The sequence below is a fragment of the Fistularia commersonii genome, chromosome 25, assembly GCF_037954325.1.
Source record: "Fistularia commersonii isolate RoL2024-O1a breed Wild chromosome 25, RoL_Fcom_v1.0, whole genome shotgun sequence".
In the NCBI taxonomy this organism is placed as follows: Eukaryota; Metazoa; Chordata; class Actinopteri; order Syngnathiformes; family Fistulariidae; genus Fistularia; species Fistularia commersonii.
In genome coordinates this window covers 8,871,772-8,887,196 of record NC_141308.1, presented here as the reverse complement: position 1 = coordinate 8,887,196, position 15,425 = coordinate 8,871,772, and the positions used below count along the sequence as shown (strand labels likewise).

The window sequence follows — 15,425 nt, the reverse complement described above, 5'->3', positions numbered from 1 at the left end:
TACATCCTTCCATCATTATCTCTCTGTTTCGCCGACCTGTATAGATCATTCTCTCCCTCCTTACTGTCCAACTGAGCATTTAAGTCATCGTACGCCCTTTGTTTTGCCTTTGCTACCTCTATCTTTACCTCATGCTATAATGTCTGGCTACGCTCTCGCCTACAACGACTTTGCAGTCACTGATTTCTTTCAGGTTACCTTGTCTATACAAGATGTAGCCTGCCTGCGTGCTCCTACCTCTGCTCAAATAAGTTACCCCATGTTCCGGTCTTTTGTGGAAAAAAGTGTTCACTAAAGCCATTTCCATTCTTTTTGCAAAGTCTACATCATCTGTCCCTCTGCGTTCCTATCCTGTATACCAAATCTGCCCATCACTTCTTCATCCCTTTTATTTCCTGCACCAGCATGTCTATTGAAGTCTGCACCAATTATCACTCTTTTATCTCTGGGGAGATTCTGCATCACTTCATCTAACTCATTCCAGAACTTCTCCTTCTCTTCAGATTCACATCCCACCTGCGGGGCATAGCCACAAACAACACTGAGCATCACGCCTTCAATTTCCAGTTTCAGACTAATAAGTCGATCTGACATTCTTTTCACCTCCAGAACATTCCTTACAAACTCCTCCTTCAAGATAACTCCGATTCCATTTCTCTTCTTGTCAGTACCGTGATAGTGCAACTTAAAACCAGCTCCTGTGCTTCTGGCCTTACTACCTTTCCACCTGCTCTCCTGGACACACAATATATCCACCTTCCTTCTCTGCTTCATGTCGACCAACTCTATACCTTTTCCTGTCATTAGTCCCAATATTTAAAGTTCCTACTCTCAGTCCCAGACTCTTGCCTTTCCTCTTCTCTCTCTGCTTCCGAACACGCCTTCCTCCTCTCCTTCTTCGACCCACAGTAGCCCGATTTCCACTGGTACCCTGTAGGTCATCAATACTAACGGCGGTCATTGTCAACCCGGGCCTCGACCGATCTGGTATGAGATTGTTAGGTTTGATTTTGGCAAAAGTTTTACGCCGGATTCCCTTCCTGACGCAAGACCTCTGCATTAACCCAGGCTTGGGACCGGCTCAGCGAGGCAGTGGCCTGTGCCCCACTGAGGCTGGCTCAGGGAGACACTGGCGTGCCACCCTGAGGCTGCATTAATAATAATAATAACAACAACAACAATAATAATAGGCTCCAGCATCCCCTGTGACCCTGAGTGCAGGATAAGCGGTAGAAGATGGATGGATGGATGGATAATAATAATAATACATTTTATTTGAGGCGCCTAACTAATGCTACTTCATGTTATTTATATCTCATTTTTATGCTATCTTTATTTTGCATATTTCTATATATGCTACCTTTTGTGCCCTCCAATTGCCCATTGGGGACAAATAGAGTTTCTCTCATTCTGATGACTGGACTGAAATAGCAGAGGCTCTGCACATACCCATTGAAAACATTGCATGGTGACAAAAAAAAAATTACTGAAATAATCTAGTTTCAGCCTTGTTAACAGTGTTTGTTAAATCTCTGTCTGAGACTAGGTTGCCACGAAAAACTTTAAAAACTTGTCTTTAAATGAGCAGGTGTGAGATGATAGTTTTCCATGAGTCTTTTCCAAATCTCTTTTTATTTTATAGCTTGTAACACTTAGATAAAGTTGGCAAAGACTCTTGAACGTCATCAGATAATACACATGCACACGTGCGCTTGCGCGCACACACACACCCACAAAAAAAAAACACAAACAGGAACATCTCGGTAATTATTATAGACAGATAATGTCAAGGTCAGGGTGAACGTTTTCTAGGTGCAGATAACGGAGCCATTTAATGCAGCTAATTTTCATTCAATACATCACGTCTGCTCTGAATACTGGCCCTCGAAATATGGGAAAGGGTGTCGGGCTGACGCTGGGAGGGATTTGGGGGGTAGTCATGGCTGCCACCATTCATTACTGAATGCAGTCCTTATAACATAAAAATAACATAACAGGTGGACCAGTCACACGCGGCTACAGTGCGTCTGAAAGTAGCAAAAGGGGAGTTCTCAGTACCTCCATACAATACTGCTGGATTACAAAACACCGAGTTAAATAATAATATATTCATCACAGAACCAGTTTGACATACATATCACCGAAGACGTAATCCCTGAGGGGAACAGGAGAAAAGAAATAGGGAGGGAAATTAAAAGAAAAACACTTGTGAGTATAAAAAAGATGAAGTTATAACTGCTCGGGATTGTATTTCTGAACTTTCGTATTGACGTTCGCTCTTGATGTTTGAAAGCGCTGCGGTTCAGAATACAATCACATCACGATGCGATCAAAGGCCCAACCCCTGCTTCATTTTATTCATTTAATTGCAATCTTTACGCTTCAAATCCACTTCATTTCAACCTTTATTTCAACTTGCTACTCACCGAAGTTTCCTTTGTTTGCGGAGATGACGGGGGGGAAACATAAAAGCTCTGAAAAAGACACAAGTATATAATGAATGAAATGAATAAATAAAACAACATATCCGACGAATAACAGAAACAGGTTGACGCGCGTTAATCGCAGCGAAGAAAATAAGAGGCTGTGGTTTCAAAAAGGAAAACCCAAGAGTTGGAGGAAATGGTTGATCTCCCTGGTTTAGCTGAGGATGGAGGCAATGTTGGAATGATGCAGTGACTGGAAACCGAAAAACCTGCAGTCGGTCATTAGTTATGGTCACAACGATAGTTATTCGGTTGTATATTCATGAGTAACTAACATTTTAAAACCGCCGTCAAAAAAAAAAAAAAAAAAGATGTTTTATTTTGCATTAGTTTCCCATGCCATAAACTCTTTTATCCGTGACGGAGACATCGAACGAGCGAGGCCTGACAACTACGAGCACGGGTTCAGTGCATTCCTGTAAGATTAACCAGGAGAGGCTGCAGCACAAGCCGTGCACGCCCACGCCTGTTCATGTTTATAACACACACATGCACACGCTGTGACATACAGTTCACGGGCGCTGGACAGACTCCACGATTCTGAGAGCACTTTCCCAAGCCGTAGACAGTCTGGCTTGGTGGAGATGTTCTGTCAGCCCCTCTTGTCAGCTTAACGCTGCTGCTCCACAGAGCTCCTTCACACACCCCCACTTCAAACCCCCCCACGCCTCCCCCTCGGCTCCCCATGTCCCTTCTCTGTAAAATAGGCCTCGAGAGCTGCTAGTCAGATGAGATGACTCTCCTGAGCAGCAATTCTTTATTCCACCTGTCGCAGAAACCAACGAAGACAGTAGGGATTCCCGGTGCAGTCATTGTGAGTGTAAAGCTAGGGATTTGTCTGGACGCTGATGTGCGTGTGTGTGTGTGTGTGTGTGTGTGTCAATGGCTGACACACCTGAAGGGTGAACTCGAACTCGCATGGTTGTGTGGGGCTTCGGTTACCGGAGAGCTTGGATCTGAGTCCATCTCCGAAAAAAAAACAAAAAAAAAATAAAGAAGCTCAATCGCTGATGTTTGGGAATATTTCACCGAAACAGAAAAATGCAGAAATCATGATGGATTTTTTTTTTTTTTTAAAACCATTAGCAGGTTGAACCCCCACCCCACACACACACACACACCGTCATACTTTAAGATACTGGAGGGGATTCAAGGACTGCTGAAGGGATTAATTCACAAGCAGATTTGTAAATTAGGTCCAAAACACTCTTTTCTCTCAGGACCCTCTTAGAAAACAAACACAAACAAACAGACGCCGGAGTCAATGAGGCATTTTTTTAACAAATAAAAAATAAGCCCCGTAAGTGGTGGCGGTGGCGTCCTCCGATCTCCGCTCCGTTGCATGCCGTCACTTACATGACCCGCTCGAGATGACCGTACCGCCGCCACCGCCGCCGAGGACGCCAGGTGTCCCATCCCTTGTCTCAGTTTGAATATAGCTGGTCAAAGAGACCCGTCCATCATTGGCCCCAATCCCGTGAGTCTGACCGAGGCATGCTGGGAACTGAACTGTAGTTAATTAGTGCACAAAGACAGAAGGACAAAGGAAAGTTTGGGGGTGGGAGAGGATGTGGGTGCTTGCTGGAGTCGCAACCAAAAGAAGGGGAGGGCGAGGGTTAAAGAGAGGGGGGATGAAGTAGTGGGGATCTTGAGCTTCTGGCACAGAGAGACTTTTGGAGGGGAGAAATGTGTGTGTGTGTTCCTGTGTCGGGTTGCAGTGGGGGGTGGGGGTGCGGGAGGGCCGTCAGACAGATGAATTGGGAGTGTGAAGGGGAGCCTTGTCCCCGAGCGCCGGGGCTACAAACACACGTGCACACACATACATGCACACACACACACACATATCCCTATTAGGTCATAGCATTGACTTGCATTCATTTCTGACAACCTAACCCAAACACACGCCTCACTCCTAACCATAACCAGGACCTTTGAGATGCACTTTGTCCCACTGGGACCGACCAAATGTCCAGGAGTCTGAAAGAAAACTGTGTGGCACCAAAACATACACATGCACATGTACACACATGTGCACCTTCTGTGTGTGTGTGTGGGGGGGGGGGGGGGGGTGCAAAGGGAATCTGCTGTATGGAGGAAAAAAAAGACCTAAAATGAGACAGTCTGCAGAAAGGTCAGAGTGTGACGGGCACTAATGAGGTCAGGCAGTGTGTCAGGGCACACACACATACACACACACACTCCTGTCCTGCACTGGAGCTTTCACCTTGATGGACATTAGGCAGGAGGCTGCACATCCTCCCCGTGAAGCTCCTGCTGCACGACGATTTCACCACACCTCATGAAGATGTTTCAATAACACAATTCGAATTTTTGTTATAATTAATGAAAAATATGATATTAACACTTGGATTTACCGTGAGGTTAACTGAACGGTAAAAAAAAAAAAAATCTAGACGTTATTACGCATTATCAGCGTTAAAAGGCCACTCAATAACCCGCGGGAGGCGCTGTCTATCCTTTGTGCGCAAAGCTCGTATTGACGCCCGACCACCGCGCATTTAATGCCAGAATTGATCGACTTTTAGCGTCGGTGAGCGGAGCGGAAAGGCCGGTGTCATTTGACGCCGTGCCGGACAAACAGTGCGAACCCGGGGGCCGCAGAGCAAACCCACCTCCTCATCCTCTCATCCTTTCTCCGCGCCGCCGGCCAGAACCGTCAATCCTTCGCAGACACTGACAGGAAAGCGATGAGTCTGCAGCACCTCCTTTCAAAATAAGAGTCTCCAGGAAAGAATTATCTTTAAGTAAATTAATTTCTTGCTGGATGACCCTAGAGCAGTGTTTGGGTTGTCGATCATTCCTGCGTGGGAGGCAAAGGCTCTGCGAGCATTATGTCACGAGAGGTGAGGTCATCGCCGCGGGGTTGTCGTGCCGATGACTCACCTTTGACCTTGAGTCAACGAGGTGATTCACAACAATCAGTACTCTGATTACACACTGCGGACCGGAATCCCAGCTATCTCGCTTGGACAAGAATAGGCTAATTTGTAATCTATCGGATGAAAATTGAAGGAATAGAAATGATAAGATGTTTAGAGAGAGCAGTCGCATTCACTCTGTCCGGTCCTGAAGAATGACACTGTGACATCATAATACTTCCTGGTGCTTCGGGGATGTTGCATGACTGTCAATTAGGATGGAAACATCAGACGCGCAAATCACTTAATATATGTATAATGTTCTTTGACAGCCGAATATCAACGTGAAGAGTCCAGTGGTCCTGCTGTTCTCGCCGTTCCTGGTGTTCCTGCTGTTCCTGCGTGGCGACATCCAACACCGGCAACAGCTTGACATTCATTAGTTTTTTTTTCTTTTCAGTCCTGCATTGGAGTTTTAACTAAATTGACTCTTTAATTATCAACTCAAATTAAAAATGTGTCCAGGTTCACGTCCGACTTCATTTGGATTGGAGACTGATGACAATTGTGCCCTTTTTAAAACATCCAATGCTGTGAGACTTCTCTGGACTTGGCACATTTTTGACAGCTGGTCTGCACAAATAACATTAAATTGAGTGATAAAGCTTTTACTTGCAATCCTTTTCTTAGTCTCTCTGTTCCAATAAGCTCCCGGCCACTCAAACGCCTGCAGGAACTTAACGGCGGAGCTGATGAAGCCTAATTTTCCCTTTCTTAACTTTGGACGGCATCAAATTAAGGAAAAAGATCAGTCCTGAGGCTTTTATTAATCTCTAACACTATGAGAGAAACAGCGAGAGTCCATCCTTGAACGAATATAATTCTATCCGAAAAAAAACACACACTTTCGGACTGTTGTGTGTGATGTCTTTTTGATAGCTAATGTAATATTCTTTCACTTCCAGTCACTGAGTCTCCCCTGAAACTGTCTGGAGCCTCCCTGGGGAGGGGTGGGGGAGGGGGGATAGTCTCCTCCTCATCCCCCTCTTCCTCCCCCTCACACTTTGAAAAACCTCTGCAATGGCACATTTAGTTCTTTCTTTTAGAAGAAGTAACTTTGGAATAAAATTATGACCAGCAACCCTGGCATTGATCTGACAGCAAAGGACTCTAATTGCATGCACCCTTATTGTGTGTCTGAAGTTAAATAGATGAAACATATACTGTAACAATTTAGTGTTTAGAACCCGCACACACACACACACATGCATGTTTGAACTATAAAAGGACACAAACAAGGAAAATTAGCAGTTTATGTTTTCGGCATTATTTTGAAATATGACTTAATTTAGGTATTTATTTTTAATGAATATGGTTTTGCGATTTGTTTGAAAATGGCCACTGAAGACCTAGAGCTAAAAATGAATATTCAAATAATTGGAAAATAAAGTTAAAAAAAAAAATCTCAAATTAAACATTTTGTAAAAATTCTGGATTTTTTTGACTTATTTTTTTGCACATGTTTATATTTTTCCTTGTCTATTTTTTTGTATTTTATTAAATTTTGTCCACTACTTTTTTTAATGTATACTATTTATAACCTAACTACCTCTACTCCATTGTTCAATTTCTGCTGTGAGACTGAAATTTCCCCATTGTGAGTTGATCAAATATCTGCTCTATTCTATTCCATTTTATTTGATTCTATTCTAATAATAATTATAATAATATTAACACATTTTATTTAAGGCACCTCACTCGACACTCAAGGACACCATACAGTCATTCTCATGCAAACAAAATACAGATTTAAAAGAAACAGTTAAAACAATACAATTCTACTCTGTTCTATTCCAATCTATTTTATTTTACTAATAATAATGATAATAAGAAATTCTATTTAAGGTCCCTTACTCAACCCTTGAGGTGCTAGACATATACATATACACAAACGACCAAGAAATAATACATTTTATTCTATACAATTCTGTACTAGTTTCCAAAATGTAACTTACAAAAGATGGAACAAGGGCGCCTGGGGAAGATTAGCAGGGGATAATATTCACCTCTCATCCGAGAGGCTTTTTCATTTCTAATAACCTGTGGGGAGTTTTCAAATATAACTTCTTTGATATACTTCGAATATAACACAATACGTGCTGTGCAGCCCCTGAAGATCCCTTCATCATCCTCAGTTTTAAGCGTCTTCAAGTCCAGTTGCCACAAGAAGATTTCCACAGGCTTTACTTTGTTTTATTGTCAAAACCCTCAAGTCCAATTACAAGGAGATTTCGACAAGAATTCCCCATGACCTGGATGACTGAGACCCTCCAGATAGTGACACTTTGTTTTATTTTGAAAATCTTAACCGGAAACTCCTTGTTGATGAGGTGTGCCTTGACGCAGCCGTACCCCCCCCCCCCCCCATCTCCCCCCAAATCTCCCCCCAGCCCCCTCTGTGTCTCTCGGTGTTGCCATTCCGACGCACATCCCCGCCAGAGGAGCAACAGCCACACGGAGTTGGCTGGAAGTGGACTACAACCACCGGCAGCAGCAACCACCTCCTCCCTTTTCTGCGGACCCCAAGGCTTCCTCGGATCCGGGTCCCCCCCCCTACACACACACACACACACACACACACACACACACACTGCACCGGGAGGGCTGCAGCCGGGAGATGCGCCCCTGGTCCAGCGGCGGCGGCGGCTGAGCTGGCGAAGTCTCCCAGAGAATGAGCCAGACGAACGGCTGCGCATCCGCAACCCGCCAGGAATAACTGGACATGAACGCTTGGAAAACGGGAGGTGATCGGACGCTGGTAGGGAAAGGGGCGGTGGGAACCGTCCCGGTCGTGAGGGTATGAGAAGCGGCAGCGAAACACAAAGGTCCGCCGCGGCGCCGCGCGTCTGAGGCTCCGTCTGCGCCGCCGGGCGTCCGTCCTGCGCACCTTCCTTCATGCTGCAAGCGCCCGTTTTATGACAATGGATTACTTGCTGTGGGTGTGCAGCCTCATCGTGCCCGCGGTGCTGGCTGTTGAAGGTACGTTTGCATTTATTCATATAGAAATTGATTTTTTCATCCCCCACTTTTTGTCTTCCGCCGCTGAACAATGGTCGGTGGGGGAACCGTCAGTGGAGAAAAGTATGTGCGCGCTCCTGTGCGTTCATCTTCCAGACGTATTCGGGCCAGCGCCGGCCGGTCACTCCATCTCCCTGACTGGCTCATTCGGACTTGGCCGGGATCCGGAAGCTTCGGGCGAGATTTAATTGATCCCTCTGTTAACTGAAGTTGATCACATAATGCCAATATTAAAGAAAAAAACAGAGGGTGGGAGCTTTACGCAGGGAAACCAATGCGCCTTTTTTCTGATCCATCCGCACATGGAAAAGCAGATCCACCCCCCCCCCCCCTCAACAACCACCACCCCACTCCTCAGTGTGTTTTTGAATGCGTGTATCTGTGTGTGTGTCTGTGTGTGTGTGTGTTTATACATCCGAATACATCCTAGTGTTTCCATTGCGGCTGAAGGGCTGCCCTGTTGCTATTGTCCTTGTTGTTGTCACACCCACAAAAGAGGGTGCCCACCCACCCTCCCCTCAGAGAGCAGACCCCCTCCATCTCCCCCACTACTATGCAGAAGCGACCGAGGCCAAATGGTTGATCGGAACCCGGTGTTCGGGTTCTGCTAACGATTAGACGCGTGGAGGCTTCAACCCGGGCCGGGGCGGATCAATGGCGGCCCCCCTCCCCGGAGCGCCGCTGGGACGCCCATGTGAAACATATTAGGTGACAATTGTGAATTAAAGGTCAACGGTTTAACAAGTGTTGTGCAGCCCCTGAAGCTCTCTTCATCATCCCAGGAGTGCTGGGGAGGGGAGAAGCCCACCCTCGCCTCCACAGCTCCTCCTCTCTCTGAGCTGTGGCTACATTTCTCTGCTCCTTCTCCTTTTCTCCCTCGTCCAATCTGCCTCTCCTGGACTGTGGCCAGCCCGATCCCTCATCAATTCTGCTGTCAGCGAGTAAATCAATGCAGCGGCGGCAGCCCTCCAAGTCCCAGTGGGCTCTCGCGCCGAGATGATCAGGCCGTTTCCCAGGCCGGCCACTGACTGTTACTCAAAGCTCAAGGGTTAACTAATGTTTGTCCTCTGAGGATAAACATGAAGGGCACATCATGGGATGGGTTTAAATGAGGGGAGAAGGGAGGCCTTTTTCCAGCCGGTTGCAGGTCGTTATAAAGCCGTTACCCTCTGCGATATTTCCTCGGAAAACCCGGCGTCTTTGGGGTTGATTGGCATCTTCGCACCGCTCGAAGTGCGTGGTTATTTACAAAAGGCTCCGGCGAGAATTTATCTCTGAATCGCGCCATCAGACTGCAGTAAAAGCCTCCGCAAAGTGTGACACTTTTATGCTGTGTTCCTCTCATTTACACTCTACGTTTACTGTACAGTTATTTTAAAAGCTCATAAACCGGAGTGATGACCACTTAGAAATCCTCCCACAAAATCATCTAGAGGAAGTGTGTGTGTATGTGTGTGTGTGACTATAGAAAAAAAAAAAGCATCTTCTGTCGAACACTCCATGATTTTCACCTTAATATGAGAATACAACCATGGTGTTATATGAGGCCCTTGCCAGAGGAGAGGAGCTTTATTTATATCTAGGGAGTCGTGAAATAACATTATTGACAATAAATGTGCTGCATGATATCAAATAAGAAATCAGGTTAATGATTATACGAATCCCTACCCTTTTCACGCAGCAACCACAGGAAGCAGCACTGCTGGCTCCCAAAGTAGGAGTGAAAATCAGATTCAAGGCTAAACTTGAGTGTCGTTAGTATTTGTTTGGGTTTCTTTTTTGGAATTCGATTTATTCGGGTCGTAGTAATCACCCAGGGGTGAAACAAGGTGGCGCGGCTGCTGGAAATGAGAAACAAATGCATAGTGGAGCTGAAAAATCCATCGTGGTATCAAGTAAAAAGTGACCGGTGATTAAAAATAATGACACAGATGACCAAAAAGCGATGCAAATTAAATAACCCAAGGTTTAAAAGAAATGACCCGGAAATAAGAAATAGTGACAGTCTGATTGTTCGCGCAGGAAAAAAAAAAAGCAAAATACAAATTCTGCACCAGAAAGCAGAAACTGCTTTTCCAAACTGTTGCTCCCGAGATCTCCGCTCACGTTTGAAATATCGCTACAGCATCAAACTGCGAGACTGGGATCGGCTGCCTGTGACGCCCCCCGGCGGTCTCCGACATCAGCAGGGCCCTAATTCTCTGCTCCCTGCAGATCAGAGCGTCTCCAGAAGGAGTATTTGTTGCCCTGCACACGCAGACGCAGGCAGCCCTGAGCAGAGAGTGAATTAGGTCAGCTCGACTTGTTGAAAAGCTGCTCATCAAGCGGCAAATGAAGCATCGCGCTCATCTGTTATCAACGATTCTATAGAGAGAAACACACACTCATATACAAATCACTTCGAGGTGTAAGTTTTTTTTTTTTTTTTTTTTTTTTGCTTTACATCCCTCAATAGCCACGTATTTGATGATCACTCCGTCGCCGATGACGATGCCAATGATGATATTTGGCTGTTAATATTTCATATGTTTGCTTGTTGGCAGCGAGTGTCAGTGTACTACAAGATGAGGCCTCCCTTTCATGATGCACCCGCAATCGCAAAGTGAATAAAACATTAGCATGTATGAGCTCCCAAAAGCGTGAGCTCGCAACGCACGGACGCGTGGCATTTTGGCTCTGGCGATCAAAAAAAAAAAAAAAAAAAAAGAAGTAAATGCCAAGGGTGGTGATGTTCTAAAGTCGCCTCTGTTGCGTTGTTGTCTCACCCCGGGGGGCACAATGACTACACCACCAGAGCGGTTTTATGGTTTTATTAGCAGGGAGGGCTGGTAGGAGGGCTGGAGACAGGGTGGGGTGGGTAGGGGGGGGTCAAGATTTGAGTTATGACACAAAAGCAATCTCAGACACATTGTAAATTTAACGGGGGGGGGGGGGGGGGGGGCTAATGGGGTGTTTTACGGTCTTAACTGGGGTTTTGTAGCGATAACACAATCCGGTATATTATGTATCCAAAACAGATCAAGTCGGTACCGTGTCGATATGCGATATCGATATGTAACACAATGTGTGGTCGTGCGTCTCATCTTTCTTTTTCTTTTTAAATTAAAGTGATACTTTTCATGCAGTACCTTGATTATTCAGTTTTTTTCAGATAGTGTAGCGATGGTTATTAAGGATGTGGCTAATCGATGGCACTTAGGTGACTAATCATCAATTCGGTGTTTCGCTTCAGGCAACGGCGCCCACGTATCGCAGCGTTTTTGGGCGATAAGGAACAAAATGGGATCTTTTTTTTCCATAAATAATGCTTTTTTTTTTTTTTTTTTTTTAAAAAAAAAGGAGCTCTGCAAATGAGAAAAAAAATAGCTGCATTTGAAAGAATGGGAGTTTTAATAGACACAGTGTTACATTGAATGTGCGGAGCAAGGTCCTGCAGCAGCTTACATGTAAAATTATTATTTATACAGCACATGTCGATATATTGGCTAGCCTTGGTTTGTTTACATTGGAGTGTACATAGAGAGTTTGGATCTGTGGGACTTCTGGATGTGTCAGTATCAACAGCAAGCTTCTCGCTCATCTCGTCGGAGGTGAGCCTGGTTAAAAGGAGCTTCCAACGAGATCTGTGGTTTGCCGGCGCCGGGGCGGATCTATCTCCGTTGCCTCAGGGCACCGGGGAAAGAAAGCGGGTACGGGGACGACGCTGTGGATCAGACACCCAGGGGAGGGGGTGATACACGGATCAGCAGCGTGTAGGTCAGCAGCTGCGTGTCACTGAGTAGCCAAACACACACAGCAGCTACTGATTCCGCCGATCAGCTGCTCCTCTTTGCCTCGAGGCGTTGCTAATCAGTAAAACAAGCTTGTTCACAAGCGTGTCGTCGGGCTCGATGACTGAAGTTATTAACCGCTGTCATTCTCACACCCAGAAATATGGAGGACAAAGAATTCTTTTACGCATGATTGGCAAGACTTTATATTTAAGGCTCCGTCAGTTAATGGCATCAAATTGTTTTGTGCGATTGCTGCTTAAACAGCACGTATCGCTAAATATAATCTCCACTTTTTTTTTTTTTTTTTTTTACACATACTGAGGCAGCCACTTAATTCCCTTTAAGCCAATTTGTTTTTCTTTTTAAGAAACACTGCTCTTTATATCTTTTTCTTTACCTGCACCAGCAAGGTTATACTCTCAGTGTCTCATTTGACAGCAGGAATTTCCCGGCTGATTGTATTTTTCTATTGGAACTTGGAGGAGCGATGGGGCCTGAGGAAGAGCACATTCAATTTTGGGAATCTTTTTTTCCGCTTCTTACTCAACATTGTAAAAGTTGCACCATGACTATAAGAGAAGTCTACACTCAAAGTGAATTTAAAGAGAAATCCTCATATTTTGGATCGCATCAGATAAACAGTATCAGGATACATGATGGTATATTCTAAATAATTAATGGAGATTCATTTCTGATGGATTGACTTCTTGCTGATCTGAAGTATTTCTATCTTGAATTTTGGGGGTAAATTTCATGCTAACTGTATTTGCAAGTATAACCTTGTTAAATAATGTATTAAAGACATTTCTGGCAGATTTTCGGGTTGTGTCCTCTTCCTTTCGGAGGTGAATACTCCCGAAGGAAGCCAAGTAAAAAGGATTCATTATATGATATCGCAGTTAAAAAATCTTGAATATGAATCTATGAGCTTCCCGGGCCGTCTTTTTGAAATGTATCGGTCTTTCACCTCGATTTGTTCCAATGAAAGGGTTGGTTACTGGCCTTTGCAAAGATATGCCCCCTCTGCTACGTTATTTATTAAAATGTGAAATCAAAGCCTTGATTCATGATGATTTAATGCATGATTTAAGGCCAGATGTATTATGCATTCCCGCTGCTCAACATTAAGGAATAATCAAGTTACTGTGAATATGGAAATAGTTCATTCTAAATGAATAATCGACAATTGATTTTTCAAACATGCGAGTACTGAAGTAGCTTTTTTCCTGCTACAAAAATGGGTTATATCTGATTAGGCCCTGTGAAAGGGGTCGTAATTTACTGTTTTTTAACAAAGAGCCGGACGCGAATACTTTGTTGCATCAGTTGGCGACAGCAACACTGTTAGGATAAGCAACAGGACGGCATCATACGTCCCGGATCCACTCACGCATTAAATTACTTGTGCTTTATTTATGCGCTGCATTGCTTAAGCATGTGAGATTGAAGCCATTTATCCCCGAAGATCAAATACCCCCTTGTCTGGTCTTGTCTCCATTTACACACACAGAAGCTCATTTGCATAGGAAGTAGAACATCTTAGCAGTAGTTTGTTGCTTCCATGCAGTGACCCAAAACGAAGAGACGACCATATTTATTTCGAGCGCAATCTGTCTTGTTTCAGCAGGAGAGACAGTTGAATCCCTCAGATGTTATTTATCCTGTTAGATGTAAAGACCACTACTCGCTACCCATTAGCCATTTTGGCTCCTCTGATGAGCGCGCCGCACAGCCTGTAAACACTGCAATTTTTTTTTTTTTAAGCTCAGCAGCCACAGATGGACCGATGATCTATTCACTCAATCAAATAACTTCTCGCTCGCGCGCCAAGGACATACAGTACTTAAACCGCATTGTCTGCCCTCTTTGAAGCGAAGCACCAACCCAACAGTATGCAGTCAGAACAAAGCTTCGTCTCTTACCTCGGCTTACCACTCTGTTTATCTACCCCGTCCCGCCCCTCCCTCCTCTAGCACCATCATCAACGACTTGTGAGCAAATGGCGCACAGCAGGCGCCGTGTCATTGAGTCTCCGTGAAGAAAGTGTAATTGTTTCTGTAAATATGCACTAACAACAACATCACAATGGGAGCCAACATGGCTACGGCCGTAAACAGAGAACCAGTGTTCTAAGGTGTAATAAACCACTCCGAACTAGAAGACAAGTGATTGACAGGCTGACAACAATGTCTATTGATCTTGCTGCTTATCACATGTCACCTTTGATTGCCCCCCCTTCCACACACACACACACACACACATAGGTTGTATAAAGAAAAAACACAAAGACCACCTGTTAACTCGGGTTTGACAAATCTTCTTGTCGTGATTTGTGTTACAGTTAAAGGTGAAACGCTCCCCCCCCAAATGTGCTACATTAAATGTAATGGTGCATTTATGACCTCTGTGAACCAGCTGCAGTTAATGGGAAAACTGAAGGCATGTTGGCGGATGCTCCCTTCTTAGTGAATATTGAAAGAACTGCATTTGCATGTGCCAAATGCACATTTTTTTTTGTGTTTTTTTTTTTTTTCTGAGGGAGAGAGCCTTAATTAGGCATCACAGATATTCATGATTGTCAGTGTAGTCAGGCTTTCAAAAGCGGAGTGTATGTGGGTGGAGGTTAATAAAGAAAGGGAGAGTTTTACCTGCATCCTTTGTCTGGCGGAAGGGAATTGAGGGGCCCTTAATGTAACTATTTCGTGTTTCCAGTTTGTCAACCTGCCTCCCACTCTTTAATTTGCAGAAACCCTTATGGACAGTCGGTGGGCTACCACAGAGCTAGCCTGGACTACATTCCCAGAGAGTGGGGTGAGTAAGTGCATGTGTGTGTTTGTGTGTGTGTGTGTGTGTGTGTGTGTGTGTGTGTGTGTGTGTGTAACGTGCATGTATTTTGGTTTGTTTTTGCATTCCCCCTTTCCCCCCTTTAACGACGTTTGTTCCATTTGCTAGTTAATAGAGCCCCCGTATGCCTTGAACCGTACACCTCCCACTGTTTTATATCTTTGTTTTTGCAATGTACGTTTGCTTTTGTGGATGCTGAAAAAGCAAATTAGAAACACACCGTGTGACATTGCGGGGAAGGAATTTGAGATTTTTCAGTATTTAGAAAAACGGTAAAAGCTTGACGAACTGCGTTGAATTCGTACATGTTGTACTCGAAATAAACATATGGGTGAATATGCATATTAAAACAAACTAAATCCCCA

General features: G+C 44.6%; 1 protein-coding gene across 1 annotated transcript in view; it reads left to right on the top strand.

Moving 5' to 3' along the window:
* Positions 1 to 7,835: 7,835 nt before the first annotated feature.
* The window catches only part of ephb3a (eph receptor B3a), a 31,832-nt gene continuing 24,242 nt past the window's right edge, over positions 7,836 to 15,425 (top strand). Inside the window, exons 1-2 of the mRNA XM_086172404.1 lie at positions 7,836 to 8,404; positions 14,963 to 15,027. Of these exons, the coding sequence (XP_086028530.1) occupies positions 8,341 to 8,404; positions 14,963 to 15,027 (129 nt within the window). The 5' untranslated portion in view covers positions 7,836 to 8,340. The remainder of the gene's footprint in view (positions 8,405 to 14,962; positions 15,028 to 15,425) is intronic.